Source organism: Macaca nemestrina, chromosome 5 (assembly GCF_043159975.1).
Source record: "Macaca nemestrina isolate mMacNem1 chromosome 5, mMacNem.hap1, whole genome shotgun sequence".
Lineage (NCBI taxonomy): Eukaryota > Metazoa > Chordata > Mammalia > Primates > Cercopithecidae > Macaca > Macaca nemestrina.
In genome coordinates this window covers 43,049,290-43,067,603 of record NC_092129.1, presented here as the reverse complement: position 1 = coordinate 43,067,603, position 18,314 = coordinate 43,049,290, and the positions used below count along the sequence as shown (strand labels likewise).

Below are 18,314 nucleotides of genomic sequence, written 5' to 3'. Positions count from 1 at the left end.
CCCCACCTCCCCCATGCCTGTCCACCTTAGGGGAGGTGACCAGTGTCACTGCTACAACGAGGTCCTTGCTTCACTGTCACTATTTTTCATGTGACTCGCTCTCCCACGTGCCTGGCTTATTTCACTTAGCATAATAACCTCTAGTTCCCTCTATGTTGTTGTAAATGACAGAATCCCCCCCCCAACTTTTTTTTTTTTGAGATGGAATCTTGCTCTGTCGCCCAGGCTGGAGTGCAGTGGTGCCATCTCATCTTACTGCAACCTCTGCCTCCCAGGTTCAAGCAATTCTCCTGCCTCAGTCTCCTGAGTAGCTGGGACTACAGGTGCCCACCACCACGCCCAGCTAATTTTTGTCTTTTTAGTAGAGACAGGGTTTCACCATATTGGCCAGGCTAGTCTCGAACTCCTGACCTTGTGATCTGCCTGCCTTGGCCTCCCAAAGTGCTGAGAATCCCATTCATTTTTATGGCTGAATAGTACTCCATTGTGTGTATGTACCACATTTCCTTTATGCATTCATCTATTGATGGACACAGATATGGTTTGGCTGTGTCCCCACCAAATCTCATCTTCAATTCCCATGTGTTGTGGGAGGGACCCAGTGAGAGGTAACTGAATCGTGGGGCCTGGTCTTCCCCATGCTGTTACAGGGAATAAGTCTCATGAGATCTGATGGTTATAATGAGTTTTCTCTGAGCCAGGGGTATAGCTCCAGTCCAAGTCTGAAAGCCTGAGAAGTGGGAGATGTAAGTACAGTCCAGGGGCAGGAGAAGACTGATGTTCCAGCTCAAACAGTCAGGCAGGGAAAGTACCCTCTTACTCGGCCTTTTTGTTCTATTCAGGTCTTCAGCTGATTGGACAAGGCCCACCCACATTACGGAGGGCCATCTGCTTTGCTGTCTCCACCAATTCAAATGTTCTTCTCATCCAGAAACATACCCACAATAATGTTTGGCCAAATGTCTGGGTACCCTGTGGCTCTGAACAAGCTCTCTCTTTGCCTGCCACTATCCATGTAAGATGTGACTTGCTCCTCCTTGCCTTCCACCATGATTGTGAGGCCTACCCAGCCACGTGGAACTGTAAGTCCATTAAACCCGTTTTTCTTCCCAGTCTTGGGTGTGTCTTTATCAGCAGCACATGAAAATGGACTAATACTGACACTTAGGTTGCTTCTAAATTTTGACTATTGTGAACATGGGAGTGCAGCTATCTCTTCGATATAATTATTTCCTTTATTTTGAGTATATACCCAGCAGTGGGATTGCTGATCATATGATAGCTCTATTTTTAGTTTGAGGAGCCTCCAAACTGTTCTCCATAGTGGTTGTACTAATTTACATTCCCACCAACAGTGTACGAGGGTTCCCTTTTCTCTACATCCTCTCCAGTATTTGTTATTACCTGTCTTTTGGATAAGCTATTTTAGCTGGCATGAGATGACATCTCATTGTACATTCAATTTGCATTTCTCTTATGATCACTGATGCTGAGCACCTTTCCATATACCTGTTTGCCTTTTGTATGTCTTCTTTTGAGAAACTGAATCAGAATACTTTGTATAATGTCTTACACAATACACATTTGCTGACTGAACACTGAAATGAAGAATTATTAGCACATAGTCATTTTTAATTACAAAAGTCTACTTACAGAAAGCAATTCAAAAAAGCTGATTCCTACCACAAAGACAATTTAATTTCCTTAGATTTTTAAATAACTCCAGCTTTGTGGAGAGTCAGGAAAGCTTTTTCTCACCTAATACAGGAGCAGCCCACTCTGGAGATGGTTTCAGTGGGCTTGGCCACACAGGCGACCAGCAGCTCGAAGAGGTCTTTCAGCATGGTATTGATCATGCTCTCGTACCTGATGTCTATGGGAAACAGCAAAATCACAGTTTCATACAGGTCTAGTGTAAAGGGATAGATTGAAATGGCCATCTACAGCAACAGAGGAAAGTCTGAATGATAAGCAAATATCTGGGAGAAAGAAATAGAACAATGAGAAAAATGGCCATATCCTCCTCCAATCCCCCACCCCCCAAAAAACCCAGTAAAACAATAATTTTCTTGGGTTTTTACCCAATTTCAGCATGTTTCATCCACTTCTAGAGAAATAAAAATAAAATATGCAGTTCACTTTTATGTGTTGCTATATCAGAGTCTCACACTGTGCAAAGCAATGACCTGGCCAGGGACATGTGGCTACCCTTAGGGATATGGTTACCAGTTACCACCTACATGTAGAAAAACTCACTTGTTTTCTTTTGCAATTCGTGTTCTTTTTTTGCAGGGTAAATTGTCCTTGCTAAACTTAATAGAGACACAGTTTCTTTTATTAGCTTTGTTACTCTCCCCTGGGGTCAACATCCTCCTTAGTTTCTCTGTCCTCTCCAGCAAGGGGACCTCTTCCCTTACACCATGATATGCCAGTCCTTCGAGTTATAAGCTCTGCGGGTAGCAGCAATGTTTCTTCTGCTCCTGGACACCCAGATCCTCACACATGTGGCTCCACTGGGACCACAGTGAACACATTCCCTGCCTCTAGGTCCCTCTCCATCTGCTGACTTCAGCATACTGTCCATCCTACACTTTCACAGCCTTTACAAAGTGCCATCAGTATTAAGAAATTTCTCTTCATCCCTAGCCTGTTAAGCTACTTCTTGCCCACAGTGGAAGCCTTTTCTAAAACCCTGCCTCCTCCATTTAGCCTCCCCAGATGAAGCAGGGTGACAAGATATACCCCCTAACCCCCCACAGGCTACAGGGATATTGCTTCTTTTTTATTTATTATATACTTGAATTTGCCTCCCTTCTCCTAATGCACAGGTACCCCAGACCTCTTATTAGGCACTTTGTTTTCCACCACACATATATTTTGAGCATTCGGTTTGAAAATTTTGTAGAAGACACATGGGTATGAATTTTCTCTTTGAAAATCTATTAGAAGGCTGACACTGACCATGTTGTTCTATTTTAATAATTCCCAGGGCAAAAACCCTGCATTAGTATTTGCATCAGGTATTTACTATGCCGTTTTAGCTGACGGTGCTGTCTACCAAAGAAATACCCAGAATGAACTGCTCTGGCGCTTCAGATACCTGAATGTAGAAAGCTTTGAATGTGCTCCACCACCAGCTCACAGGACAGACCAATAGCATGCTTGAAATTGGCAGAGGCCACATCCCAGTAGGAATGGTCTTTATGGCTACGGCGGAGCCAAAGGGACATCACAGGAAGCAGGAGGTGAACCACTGCATAGATGCCAAACCCTGGTCCTGAAAAAGAAAAGTCAGCATAGCAACAACCTGTAATAAATGGGAAGCTCTTTGCCTCCACCTGGCATTGTTGCTCTCTTTTGAAGGATCCCTACATTTGCTGAGAAAGTGCAGGGAAAAAGAATTTACTGCTGATGGGGGAATATATGGTCTTCAGTGGCATTTTTCCTTTTTGTTTCTGCAGGGTTTTAGTTATGTGAGCAATATGTGAATATACTCCTAAAACATTCAAAAATATTGCTGGTAAAGCTAAAATATCGCCTGCTCAACTCCTAGGACCCAAATGTAAACACACAAATACACATGTGTGTATAAGAAAATACCCTTTGAAATCATATATTTATGAAATCTAACTACATGGGGAAATACAGAGTTTATTTTATTTTATATAAATAAGATAATGTAAACTTTGGTCTGCATACTCATTTTTTTTTTACTTAACAAGAGTGTTATAGCTGGCCACAGTAGTGCACACCTGTAATCTCACCTACTCTGCAGGCTGAGTCATGAGGATTGCTTAATTAAGCCCAGTAGTTTGAGATTAGCTTGGGTAACATTGTGAAATCCCCTCTCCTAAAAAAAAAAAAATTAGCTGGGCATTGTGGAGTGCTGGTAGCCTCGGCAACTTGGGAGGCTGAGATGGAAGGATCGCTCGAGCCCAGGAATTTGAGACTGCAGTGAGCTATGATCACACCACCTCCTCCAGCCTGGGCAAGACCACCATTTCAAAGAAAACCCCAAAAGTGTTAGAGATTATTCTTTGTCAGCAAATTTGGATATTCCTCACTTTTATTGCCACATACTATTTCTGTTGTATTTACATACAGCAGTTTACTTATCCATTTCCTTACTGATGAACATTTAAGGTATTTCTAATTTTTTGTTTTATAGACTACGCTATAATGAAAATCATTGTGCTTCTTTGCTCAACATCATGGAAATGTTGATGAGTTTTTGAAGTTATAATGACAAAAGCAAAGCATCCATTTTATAATAAATATGGAAATTACATGAGAATACAAAAGAAAAAACTCATCTAGAGATAATCACATTTTGATGTATTTCCTTTTAGGACTTTTTGAAAGCATGTGTGTTTGTATTTATAATTGCATAAAATTTCATATAGTTGAGACTGCACTCCATAGTATGTGCATTTTAATATAATGCTTTGTAATTATTCACATCATTAAATATTCACAAATATTAATTTTAATGCCTGCAGAATATTTACCACAATTAACCGCTTCCCAATTAGGGTGTTCATAATTTTTTGGTATTCAAGATGTTTTAGCAAACATCTTATATATACAATTTTGTCTTTATTATTGATAATTTCCTTAGATGACAGGCTCCTAGGAACAGAAGTGGATTAAATGCTCTTTACACACATTTAGTGGCAATCAATGTGAAAGCAGAAAATGGTACTGATGAGTAAAACAGATTTAGAAATAGTAGTTTGCAATTCTATAAAATACCTACTTACTCTTTGATGAAAGGCTTTTGACTTTTTAACATGTGGGAGTATGTATGGTTTTTTTGTTAAATAATATAAACTTTGCTATAGATTTTGAAACAGTATCAATTATCAAGTCTTCATTATAGTGAGTACAGACCTCTTAGTATGAAAGTGGCTTCATTTAGGGTCTGATTGTTAGTAAAATACTTAAATTTCTATAAAAAAGGTTTTTTTATCTTGAGAAATTGGGATGAATAAATGTATATACTAAAATTGATTAATTCACAACAAGAAATAAATTCCTAAAAGTCATGCTTTTCTTATACTCTCAGGGGCCTTGTACTAGGCGAGCACTAAATGTCTTTTTCCAAATCTAATCACCTACGACCTTTACACAAACGGGGTGTTGCTACTTTAATACTGCATATAGTTGCAAGTGGTTTGTTTATATTACTGCAAGACCCAGTAAGCCCAACCAACAGCCCAGGGCCCAAGAGTATGTGACTGTGAGATCCTGCCTCAAAGGAAGGCTGTGACCATGGAACACAGCAAAGCCAAATGGCTCATGGAGACACTGATACCATAGCCTTGATCTGATTAACGTGGAGCTCCTGCACATCCAACTAACTGGCCACCACACAATCCTTGTAACCAGACTTCTAGGAAGACAGGTAAACAATACACAGGCCATATCTTAAACATCACTACCATTCAACAAACATTTATTGAGCATCTCTTACGTGTGAAGCTTTGTACTAAGTCTAGGAAACAGTGAAAACAGGCAGACACCTGCAGAAATACCCTCGTGAAAAGAGTTATATGTATATCCACTCCTCCAAAAGACGGACATAGAAATATTTACCTGGTGTTTTGGTCACATCTCTCAGTAGCTCAAAGAGTAAATCCAAAGTTGGTGGTTGGTGCTGCCGTGGACAATTGGACACAGCCGCTGTCAGCTGCTCCAGCAGGATTATCCAGACTTCTATCAGACCTGGAAACCAAAAAGCAGACTGGTATGAAATCCAGTTAGACACAATGAATAATCATCCTAAGATCCAATTAAACATTGTATGTAAACTGCCAAGTGCTATACAGATGTGAGCCATCACCCAGCGTGTTAGCCTTCAGTGGCCATAGACATGAACAGATGATGATTTATGTGTTCTAACAAAGTCAAGGGGGAAAAGTACTCACATTTCCTCCTTCTTCCCCTTTAATAAAAAGGTGATAGGGTAAGGAAATTCTACTACGTTGAAATGGCTGTCAGGTTTCTTGGGAGCCGACGATAACAAATAAGATATCCATCCAGTTCTATCACCTTCATCTATCTTTTCTTAAAAATGATTTTATTGTGGTAAATATGTAGAGCAGAAAAAACCATTTTAGCCATTTCTATGAGTGTAATTCAGTGGCATTCATGACAACAATGTTGTGCAACTATCACTGTTTCCAAAACGTTTTCATCTCAAACAGAAACCCCGGAGCTATTAAACAGTTACTGTCCTTTCTTCCTCACTCCAGTCCCTGGTACCTCTAATGTACTATAAATTATGGTTGATTTTGAGGTGTGATAGTGGTGTCGTGCTTATGCTTGTTATCTTTAAAGAACACACACTGAAACATCTACAGATGAAATGCTATGTTGAGGATTTGCCTTAAAATGTGGAGAAAGAGGAAGAGAGAGTAAAGATATACATGATCCAAGATTAGCCATAAACTGATAGTAGTTGAAGCTGCGTGATAAGTCCATTATATTATTCTGTTTAGTTCTGTATATTCTACATATGTATATCTGTATATGTATGTATTTTGTATATTCAAAATATACAAGTTTTGCATATGTTTGACATTTCCATAAGGGGGAAAATTTAATTATTTGCCTTTGAAAACCAGAGGAATAATATCTGAGAATGTATCAATGTTGAGGATTGTTTAATTTTATAAAATGAATTTAAAGCTGTTACTGATGTTTGTTCTGATTTACCATGTCTACATAATGATAACTTTAAAGTCCTTGATACATTGATTATGTAGAAAACTTAAGTGCTGGACTGAACTGTATCCCTTAGAAGATGGGGTTCCTAGAAAAAAAATCAAAGATTTGCACAAATGGGAAAGAGAATGCTCGCCGTTACAGACACAACCATTTAAAACTGTTTTAAAGAATGTATTATAGATAAACAACATAAGCTTCTGCTTATAATTATCTGGGTTTGAGGTTTAAATGCTAAAAATTGTTCTTATCTAATCATTAAACTGAAACCTCTATTAGGCAATATCTAGCCAACTTCCAATACTTTAATTGTTCTCTATATTAGATATTCTTTCCTATAATTACTCCTCACAACTAATCTGAACTTGTGAGATTTTGTTGTTTATAATCTCCATCAAAATTCTTAAATCTCTTGGCCACTCCCATAAAATCTGTAACACCAAAATAAAACAAAACAAAAAACCTTCCCCTCAAAAGTCCTTTTATAAAAGAGTTTGAAATAACCTATACCCAGAAATTAGACCCATGTGAGGGTATGATATCCAGTTCTAGATGTAGAACAGGACAGGGTCTTCTGAGACAGAAGACAGAAGGCATGAGCATGAGTTAATCCATCTGAAAATGATCCACAGTTACTAGTTTGAACTCTGATTCACAGGAGATCACATGGGACCTAATCTGAAACAAATTCTTTAAAATCATTCCTTTCATGAACCTTCAGCTTCAACAGTCACAAATAGATTCTCTCTTTAGTAATGGCTTCATTTCCCCAGTCTCTAGCCAAATAGTCCTGAAGGAAGTAATTATATAACGATTTGTTTTCTAAAAGATATTAAAAGACAATTACCAGTCAATTTAAATACCCAGGCACCAATGGAACTTCATTCCAATTTGCTAAAGTCAAGAGAATTGAGAGAAACTACTTAAGTGGAATCTGCAAATCTGCACTAGTTTTAGACAGAGGAATCCATTTTAAAAGGATGGGTATAGAGGCATCCATTGTAAAGTGATGTTTTTGGAAAGTCCATGGAAACTTTAAGCAGACTTATTGTGACAGAATTTCAAAAAATAACCACAAAAGTAGATGATCATTCTTATGATCTACGCTATGGTTTGAATATTTACCCCAAAGTTCACATGTTCATGGAAAGTGCAGTAAAAGATTATTCTGGAGTCTTACGATTTAATGTCTGCTCTGTTGTGTTTTTGGACTCACCTGGGGCATGTTACTCCTGTCTTGCCTATTGCTCCCCCTTCAGAATGTGAATGTCTATCCTATGCCTTCCTACCATTGTATTTTGGAAGCATGCAATTTGTTAATTTCACAGGCCCACAGCTGGAGAGGAATTTGCTTTGGAATGAATCATGTCTTTAGCCTCAACTGTACCTGATTTAGATGAGACTCTTGAGGTGCTGCTGAAACAAGTTAAGGCTTTGGGACTATTGGGATGGAATTAATGTATTCTGCATGTGAGAAGAACCTGAATTTTGGGGGCCAGAGTGGGATGCTATGGTTTGAATGTGTCCCTCAAAATTCATGTGTTGGAAACTTTATCCATAATGCAACAGTGATTATGGCAATTAGGTGATTAGGTCATGAGGGCTCTGTCCTCATGAATGGATTAATATTGTTATGAATGTGAGTTAATATCTTGGGAGTGGGTTCCTGATCAAAGCATGAGTTTGGCCCCCCTTCCTTTCCCCACCACCCTGAACTCCTTGAGTGCTCTCTTGCCCTTCCTCTGTGGGATGACACAGCAAGAGGGCCCTCATCAGAGGCAAGCCCCTCAACTTTCAGCTTCTCAGTCCCAGAACTGTAAGAAATAAATCCGTTATTTATTACTCTCAAGTATTCTCTTACAGAAGCACAAAATGGACTAAGACAATTCCCAGAAGCTTAAGGTACTTCATTTATGACTTAAGCTTCTGGGAATATGAACACGGCAAATAACCTAGTTTAGTCCAATCAATTAACTTACCGGTGTCATCATCAAAATCAGACAGGACTGATTCAATTCCATCCTCACTGCTGGCTGACTGTTCCTGAAGCCTTCGAGGCAAGCTGGCAAGTCTCCCACTAAGGAATATTGGCTTCAAGGGCATTTTGTAGATTTTGGCCAATAACTAAATTTAAAAAGAAAAAAAACCCTGCAATTATATATTGGAAAAAGCTGCATTGTGGGTTTTAAAGAATAATGAAATTATACACTAGTACTAAAGGGAGATGGGAAACGGGACATTGAAAATTTGATTGTTCGTGATTTGGATTTATAAAGGTAGCTTAAAAAGAGGCATTTATCCCATGAAGCAGATGAAATAGCATTCAATGGCAACAAAAAAGTAGAGGGAAAAAGGATCCTATGGATAATTATTCAGTATTTTAATTACATATGAGTTTTATAGATGTTTATAAACCTACCGAGGGAACCATGAAACATGTCAAGAATTTTTGCCTATGGGAAAAAGTGTTCTTTGGGGATCACTGAGAAGACAGTCCACAGACAAATGAGATACCAGACTCAGATTTCTCCTTCCCTTGACTCAACCTCTGAGGAAACACAGGGGCAAGAGCAGTTGGAGAAATGAAGGAGGCTGGGGCCGGCAGGGGACAGGAAGGTCTCAGAAGCAGAGCCAGCAGAGTGGCCTGGGCTCTTTATTCCCGTCTTGGGACTAGTGCCCAGGCACCCCTGAGCTCTCTGTTACTGGGACAGACTTCCAAAGACCCTTATGTCTTCATGAATTAGAATCCTGCCATGTCCACATTGTTCAAGGAACCAGGGCTATGAGCAAACAGACAAAATTCCTGTCCTGGTGGGTCTCACCAACTACAGTCCTTTCACAAGTAATTAAATTTTAGACATAAATGCTACAGGGAAAACTAAACAGGTGGTACTAGAAATAGTGAAGGCCAGGCATGGTGGCTCACGCCTGTAATCCCAGCACTTTGGGAGGCTGAGGCCGGCGGATCACTTTTGATCTGGAGTTCGAGACCAGCCTGGACAACATGGCGAAACCCCATCTCTACTAAAGATACAAAAATTAGCTGGGTGTGGTGTTGCATGGCTGTAATTCCAGCTACTTGGGAGGCTGCGGCAGGAGAATCACTTGTGCCTGTGAGGCAGAGGTTGTAGTGAGCTGAGATTGCGCCATTGCACTCCAGCCTGGGCGACAGAGCAAGACTCTGCCAAGAAAAAAAAGTGACCACATAGGGGGAATCTTGGCAGGAATTGGCAGATCCTCTAGCTCTGCATTCTGAGGAGGTGACATGTCAGATGAGATCTGGGAGATAAAGAGTGGCACTTAGAATCCGGGGAGAGTCCCAGTGGAGGAAGCAGAGGTGGCCCTGCGCAGCAGTGAGCAGGTGTATTTGGGGGAGGGCAGAAGCTCAGCGTGGCTGTAGCACTGTGAGGGAGAGGGGAAGATGTGAGGGTGGAAAGAGCCGGGCAGGGGTCATATTATACAGGGCCTGGGGGAGGCAGCTGGATGTAGAACCCAGGGCTGTGTGTCCCTTCTAAAGCCATGGGCTCAATGCTATCACCCAGGAAGAGGTTGTACATAGATCCCCAAAGAGGCCCAGGGACACCACCGGAGAAGACAGGTGAGAAAGTATTGACAGAGGGGTGTCACTGAAGCTTAGAGAGAAATGGCTTCAGGGAGGGGGCATGGTGTCAGGCAGAGAAGGATGGACACAATGATGGTCACTGCTCACTATGACAGGGCTGTTTTATTCTGTCTCTTTACTACGTTTAAAAAAATTTTTTTTGAGAGGGAGTCTTGCTCTGTCACCCAGGCCGGAGTGCAATGGCATGATCTCAGTTCACCGCAACCTCCACCTCCTGGGTTGAAGCAATTCTCCTGCCTCAGCCTCCCCAGTAGCTGGGATTACAGGCGCATGCCACCATGCCCGGCTGATTTTTGTATTTTTAGTAGAGACGGGATTTCACCATGTTGTCCAGGCTGTTCTTGAACTCCTGACCTCAGGTGATCTGCCCACCTCTACTAGATGATCTTGACTGAACATGTCTTTCTTTTATTAATGTCCCTCTTTATTACTTGCACCCCTGCTCTCCACTTTTTGGTGTCCTCAGGAAGACTTCCTGTGACTTCGTGACCCCTTCCCCTAAAACCTCATGCAAATATAAAAATTCTGGTAGTTTGGGCCTCTGAGTGTGAGGGAGAAGTTTCAGAGACCTCAGCATCCAATTGCGTGTTCTAGTATGTTTTCATTATTTTCTTTCCTTCACGGAAAAAGGAGGGACAAAAACTTATACTCCACATCTGTGCCCCAGTCTCCTCAGCTGGCAAAGTGTCTCTCTTGGGCTTCAGCAAAAGACCCCCACACGTGTTTTGGGAGCATCTTCCAAGGCAGGTTTCCAGGCTCAGAGCCCAGCTGGACCATTCCCCTACCTGAGAGCAGCGCCTGAGGTAATCCAGGGCTGGGAGGCACAGGTCTGTGGACGGGGCTCCAGGTGCCGGGGCACAGTCTCCAATCTCTTTACAGTCCACTTCCCCTAGGGGCGGCATGGGGGACAGAGACCAACACTGTTACCCTTGCGGGCCCTCTTCTAACAGGAGACCTGTTTACTCACATAGCACTAGTGCACCAAATATCTACTAAAAGAGAGTGGGAGAAAAGGAGAAGAATGACTCCAAATTGCACAGCCCCGAGGCAAATCCTTTCGGCCATTCTCCCGGCTGTATGTGCACATGTTAAATACAATTGGGACCATACTCTACCTATCATTTTGTTGAGATTATATGGTTTAGTAACTCCCCCTTCCACTAAACAATCATCATCTCCTCTCTATTCTACCACAGTACTTCCAGCGGCTGGACAGTGTTCCTTTGTACACAGGCACATGGCAAATCACATTTCTGGGACCTGCTATTGGATGGAGTGACTTTTGATGACAGAGGACAATCCCAGAGACAAGTCCTGGATTGGGTTGGAATGAAGCACTTTCCTCTCTCCATTTGGGAAAGGATTTCTTTCTCTGCCAGTGCGTGGCACTAAATGGTGATGATAAATGAGGTCTCTCGGAAGAGTCTAAACATCTGGGGTTTGGGGACAGAGACTACTTAATTGCATTTACATGATTTTTCTATTTTTTGTACATATCTAGAGATTTAACATGTCTGTAGAGGGTTATCTGGGGTTTTCTATAAGAATGGTAATTGTGAATTATTATTTTTCTTCTTGAATCTATTTCTATACATTTAATCAAATCATTTCATGTGTTGTAATTGTTTCTAATTGTCTACAATTGTAAGAGCTAGAACCCTCCCCTGTGAGTAAACAGACATAATTACTAGGCATTAGCTAAAATTCAGAAGGAAAGAGGCATGTTTTTCCTTAAAAAAACAGAAAACACTTCTTATGTTTTCGATCAAGGGTTAGCAAATGTTTTTGGCAAAGGGCCAGAGAGTAACTACTTCAGGCTTTGCAGGTCACGCTGTCTTTATTGCAACCGCTCAACTCTGCACGGTAGTATGGAAGCAGCCATCGATGAATGAACATGGCTATGTTTTAATACAACTGTACTTATAAAAACTGTGGGCCATAGCTTGCCAACTCCTGGCTTAGATGAACACATTTTATAATACAGAAACAGACCAGGTCAAATTCATGTGGAAATAAGCAGGTGAGGATTAACCATAAATTCATTTCCTACCCATGATTACAGCAGGCGTCCCAAAGGTTTAGACCGTGGCTGCTGTGTATTTGAAAGCATCCAAGTCTATGTGGATGGCACTCCCTGGAGCCAGGCAGGACACAGGCACCATGACTATACAGGGGACTCTGCTTTTTCCACTGACCCCAGGCCCCATACAAATAACTCCACCTTATAATTCACAGAAGAAAACAGGCTGTTTTCGATGTCCTCTGTATGATGGTTTTAGATGTCAACTTGACTGGATTAGGGGAGACCCAGATCACTGGTAGAACATGATTTCTGGGTGTGTCTGTGAGGTTGGTTCTGGAAGAGGTTGGCATTTGAATCAGACTGAATAAGGGAGCTCCACCCTCACCCAATGCAGGCAGACACCATCTAATCAGCCAAGGCCCAGGGAGAACAAAAGGCAGAGCAAAAGAGAATTCTCTGTGTTTCTGTCTCTGGAGCTGGGATACCCTTCTTCTCCTGTCTTAGAACTACAGGTTCTCAGGCCTCTTGCTTTGGACTAAGAGTTACACCATCAGTGCCCCTCGTTCTGGGGCCTTTGAACTTGAACTGAGCCATGTTATCAGCTTCCTGGTTTCCAGCTTGCAGATGGTCTATCGTGGGACTTCTCAGCCTCCATAATTGTATGAATGTTCTAAGATTTCCAACCTTAGATTAGTCAATATTATATTAAATAATTGGCCTTATGCAGAAACCTATTCTCAGTGTCATATGATTAGCAGCTTGAGTTTGATTTCCCAACTTTTTAGCGAAAGTTAAGAATTCCTCCTACACCAGGCTTTAAGTATAAAATATATTTTCTAAGTATAGAAGTCCCCCTTCTTGAAAGCCTCGTGTATTTCAGAAACTACCAGATGATTTTCTACTTAATTTAGAAACACCTTAACAAAATAGATTCTCACTATACAACATGACCTGCCATAGCAGATTTTTATATAGCACAGGTTTATCCGGGGTGAAATGAAAGGGAGGGACACTTAGTTAAACCAAAAGGTTTATAAAAAACTTAACATTTTCAGAGTTTGCATAGAGTGTGATTAGACCTGGAGCCTGAGAACCTTTTACAAAAGGAAAATATAAGGTTGATATTATTTGACAATAGTTAGTATAAAATAATAAATAGATTAAAAATATGCTATAAGATACTCCATGAACACAATGAAAAGTATCAACCTTGGACAAAATTCAAGCTGCTTTCACAGTAAGTTTTTGCTTTTGAGTACACAACATCACCATCTGCTTGTATCCCAGGATGCGTGCTTGTTCCAGGCAGTCAGTGGGCCCTTTCTCCAGCCACGGAGCCACCCTGGAAAGGGTCCTCGGCAGTTACAAGGCATGAGAAGAGGGTTCTGCTTACCCAGTCCTTTGACAAACTTCATAAGGCACATGATGTAGCTTGTGGCTGCATTAGCAAAGACCTGGATGTTGTCGGTATTGAGAAAAGCTTCAAATACATCAAACACTGGAGCTTGGCCTTTTCCTAAGGGAGGAAGATTATAGAATTGTAAGAAAGTAAGTTTCTGCCCTCGGGGTTGCCAGGGTTGCCCATATTCCCAGCACCTTCCACTGAGACAGATCTTGAGAAAGATCTACTGGGGAGATGCCTGGGTTTTTTATTGGATCATTGGCTTGACTCCAGTGCGGTGCTCAGCTCTGCCGGCAGGGGAGCAGCTCAGCAGAGAGATGAGTGCCGAGCTGAGGCAATGTGCTGGTCTAAAGAGCAGGGAACCACGTGGCCTCTGGAATGCTACTGCACAGGTATTTGTAGATTATCTACAGGACATGGCAGGGCAGGTTTAGATAGACCTTTGGTGGCATATCTGAGTTTCTTTATATCTATGCAGAAAAAGACCACAGAAGGCCTGAGACCACTCTCCTTTTAGAAAGCTTGCTTGCAAAATTGGCCTTCAGCTGGTGTCTGGGAACTCAGCTCTCAGAGTACTCCCAGGCCACAGTTAACTGATAAGAGTAGTTCACCATCCTAGACTGTTCATGCAAACCATATGGTTTATGCTGAACACCTGCTTTCCTGTTGGGAGTCTGGGATTTTGGTATGTGCTAGGCAAGGGGTACGTAAGTGGTCAGTCCCCAGCTAGATCTCTAATGGGCTTCCACGGGCAGAAACATTGCAAACATGTTGCTGTGCTTTCACTGCTGGGGGAAGAATGTGTTGTGCGTGATCCCTCCTGGGAGGGCGAGAGCACAGGGAGGCTGGTGCGTAGATTCCTCCAGACTCTGTCTGTGTCATTCCTTTTCATAATCTGCTGTGTCCTTCCTACATTGCTAAAACTTAGTCATGAACTGTGTAATAAATCTCAACATAATATGCTGGGTCCCATGAATCCTTCTCGTGGGTTTCTGAGTTTAGGGGTGGTTTTGGGAACCTCTGAGACAACACTCCTGGGCCCTGGGCATGCTTTGTGGGTACCCATCCATTTCCAGCAGACTGAATCTCCCTAATTCTGGTTACTCTGTGTTATGATACTTTTCTGCTTCTTACCAGCAAATGGATAACATTTTTCTTTTTGGCTTTAGAAATGAACTCAACACAGCAATGCATAAGTGAAACAACAGAAATCTCTCAGCCTTATTGCCCAATTGTCAGCAAGAACAGGGCCTGACAATGCTCAGGGCTCTCAGCCTGCTGGCAGAACTCAGAACTCATGTTCCTGCTACACCACATTCTTTCCTGCTGATAAAACATGGCTGACAATCTGTCTTCCCTATTGTTCAACTGGTTTTTTTTTTCATAGCATGAAACTTGGCACAGAGAGTTAATGCTGAATAGCAAGAATCATCCAAACATTCTTACCCATGGAGTAGTCACCAACCAGGTACTCCTTCACCTCCGACTTGTTCCCGCCGTGCACTGTTTCCAGAGCACTGAACAAGGGTCTCCATCCGGACTGGATCTGCGTGGAACACACTTCAACCAGCTCACCAATGGATGTCACAACCTGACAGATGCAAAGCAAGGGGCACTTAAAGTCCTCTCCTTAAAAGGAGCAGAATTTCTGGGAAGGGTGATATAGTTCTCTGTCCCCTATTTTGGAGTTAATTTTAGTGAAAAGGAAAAACCAGAATAGACAAACTCACTCAAAAATATTCTGAATAATCTGCCTTATTGTATTAATTTGCATTTCACTAATGACTAATGCTACTAAGCAACTTTTCACATCTTATTAGTCAAATATTTTGTTGTTTTAAAAAATTGGGTTCATGTCTTCTTATTTTCTTTTTTGTTTGTTTGTATTTAGAGTTCCTTATATATTCCCAAGATACAATTTGCAAATATTTTTCCACAACTTTGGGCTTTTTAAAAGTTTTGTTTTTTAATGGTGTCTTTTGAAAATTAAAAGTTCTTAATTTTGGTGAAGTCCAATTCATCCATTTTTCTTTTAATGGATCACATCATGACCCATTTTGAACTTTTTAAAATATGGTGAGAAGTAAAGGTGTAAGTTTATTTTTATCACATACATTCAAGCACAATTTGCTGAAAATATCCCCTCCCATGATTGAATTGCAATGGTATCTTCGTCAAAAATCAATTGATTATAAACATGAGAATTTATTTCTTTACTCTTCAGAACTATAGGTCTGTCTTCAAACCAATACCACACTGTGTTGATTACTGAAATTTTGAAATCAGGTAGTGTAAATTTTCAAAATTTGTCTTCTTTTTCAAGTTTGTTTTCTCTATTATATTCTTTGCAGTTTCATATAGATTTGAGAATTACTTTGACAATGTCTTCAAAAAGGTCTACTGGGATTTTAATCAGAATTTCACTGAATCTATACATCAATTTGGGGAAATTTGCTGTTTTAAAAATATTGAGTCTTTCAATCCATGAATATGGTATATCTCATATTTATTTGAATCTTTAATTTCTCTCAGCAATGTTTTGTAGCTTTTGTGTACAGGTCTTGAGCTTCTTTTGCTAAATTTATTCATAAACATTTTATCATATTTGATGTTGTTTTGAATGGAATTGTTCTTACTTATCTTTGGATAATTTATTTCTCATATATATAAATTCAATCGATTTTAGTATGTTGATCTTGTATGCAGTGACCTTGCTCGACTAGAATTTTTTTGTAAATCCCATATAATGTTCTATATATAACCGCATGTTGTCTGTGAACTAAAACAGCTTTACTTTTCGTTTCAAACCTTGATGTCTTTAATTTCTTTATACAATGAGTAAAAGTTAAAGTTGAGCAGAAATAGAGAAGACAGAAATCCTTGTCTTATTACTGATTACAAGAGAAAAACACTCAGTCTTTCATCATTAAGTTGATGTTAGATGTGGGATTCTCAAAGATGCCCCTTATCTCATGGAGGAAATACCTCTAATTCCTCTTTTCTTAAAAGGTTTTGTCAAAAATGGGTGATGAATTTTGTTAAATGTTTTGTCTATATCAAGAGGATCATGTGGTTTTAATCTTTTATTCTACTAATTGACTGTGAGCTGTTAAACCAATCTGACATTGCTGGGTTGAATTCCATATGCCACAATGTTTAATCTTCTTTCTTTATATATTACAGCATTTATTTTGCCTTTTTTTTTTTTTTTTTTTTTTCTTTTTGAGACAAGGTCTCACTCTGTTGCCCAGGCTAGAATGTAGTGGCATGTGATCATGGTTCACTGCAGTCTCAACTTACTGGGTTCAAGGAATCTTCCCACCTCAGCCTCCTGAGCAGCTGGGACTACAGGCATGCATCACCATACCCAGCTATATGTATTTTTTTTTTTTTTTTGTAGAGATGGGGGTCTCACTATGTTGCCCAGCATGGTCTCAAACTCCTAGACTCAAGCAAACCTTCTGCTGTGGCCTCCCAAAATGCAGGGATTACAGGTGTGAGCCACTGTGCCTGGCCAATAATTTTTAAAGGAATTTTTTGTCTAATTTCATAAAGAATATTGGTCTATAGTTTTCCTTCTTGTGGCTTTGGTATCACAGAAACGAGAACTCATAAAATGGGTTTGGAGGTATTCCTTCCTGCTTTATTTTCTGGTAGAGCTTGAGTAGGGTTGCTATTATTTCATCCTTAGTTTGTAGATTCACCAGTGAAACCAACGGGCTTGGGGTACTGTGGGGAGGTTTTTTTTTTTTTTAAATGTATGAACCTTTGCTTTACTCAATTTGTTAAACAAGAACTGATTAAATTATTTCCCCCCTCCCCATAACAGTCATGGAAAACATGTCACTTGTTTGAAAGAACAATACCATTAGTTACAAAATTTAATTGTAAGGATCAAGCAGAGGTTATTGGTCTAACCAATCCACATTGACAGCTTTGAAGTGTTCAGATGCTAGTTTTAAAATAAAGGTGACAAATACCAATCACATTCTCATATTACTGTTCAGGATCTACATAAACTTGGTTCTGGAAATAGTTCAATACACAAAGGTATGAGAATAACGCTGTAATCACCGGTGATCAAACCAAGGGTGTAATTTTACAAATCACTTTTAGTAAGAATCAGTTCTAACGTTTTAAAAGTCTAAATGTACATAAAACTCAAAGCAATGTATTTTTCTACTTGAGACCAAAATAAGTTTCCTTTTTCCTATCTAAGCATAATTCTTTAAGATGAATCTGAATTCACATGACATACCTTGTCAAACTTTTCCAAAGAATTTTAAACCCTGCTTTAGACACAAATTCTTACATTATGTATACATACATTTTTCTTTTACATATTTTTTCTTCAAAGACTAATGACAAGTTTATGAGGTTAACAGACCTTTAATGTGCAAACATCACCACAATCTAATTTAAAAACAATTTTACTTACCCCCTCAAAAACCTCAGTACCCATTTGCAGTAATTGCCTACTCCACCACCCCACCCCACACCACTAATGTACTTTTTGTCACTATAGATTTTCCTATTCTGAC

At 40.2% G+C, this 18,314-nt stretch overlaps 1 protein-coding gene across 2 annotated transcripts in view; it reads right to left on the bottom strand.

Annotated features, from left to right (window-relative positions):
• LOC105465707 (ARFGEF family member 3) overlaps positions 1-18,314 on the bottom strand; it is a 183,210-nt gene that overhangs the window by 20,480 nt on the left and 144,416 nt on the right. For both annotated transcript variants that reach the window (XM_011714278.3, XM_071096517.1), the window contains 7 exons: positions 15,220-15,364; positions 13,765-13,887; positions 11,134-11,237; positions 8,706-8,850; positions 5,596-5,724; positions 3,101-3,277; positions 1,759-1,873 (listed from right to left, as the gene is read on the bottom strand). In XM_011714278.3, coding sequence (XP_011712580.2) covers positions 1,759-1,873; positions 3,101-3,277; positions 5,596-5,724; positions 8,706-8,850; positions 11,134-11,237; positions 13,765-13,887; positions 15,220-15,364 — 938 coding nt within the window. The remainder of the gene's footprint in view (positions 1-1,758; positions 1,874-3,100; positions 3,278-5,595; positions 5,725-8,705; positions 8,851-11,133; positions 11,238-13,764; positions 13,888-15,219; positions 15,365-18,314) is intronic.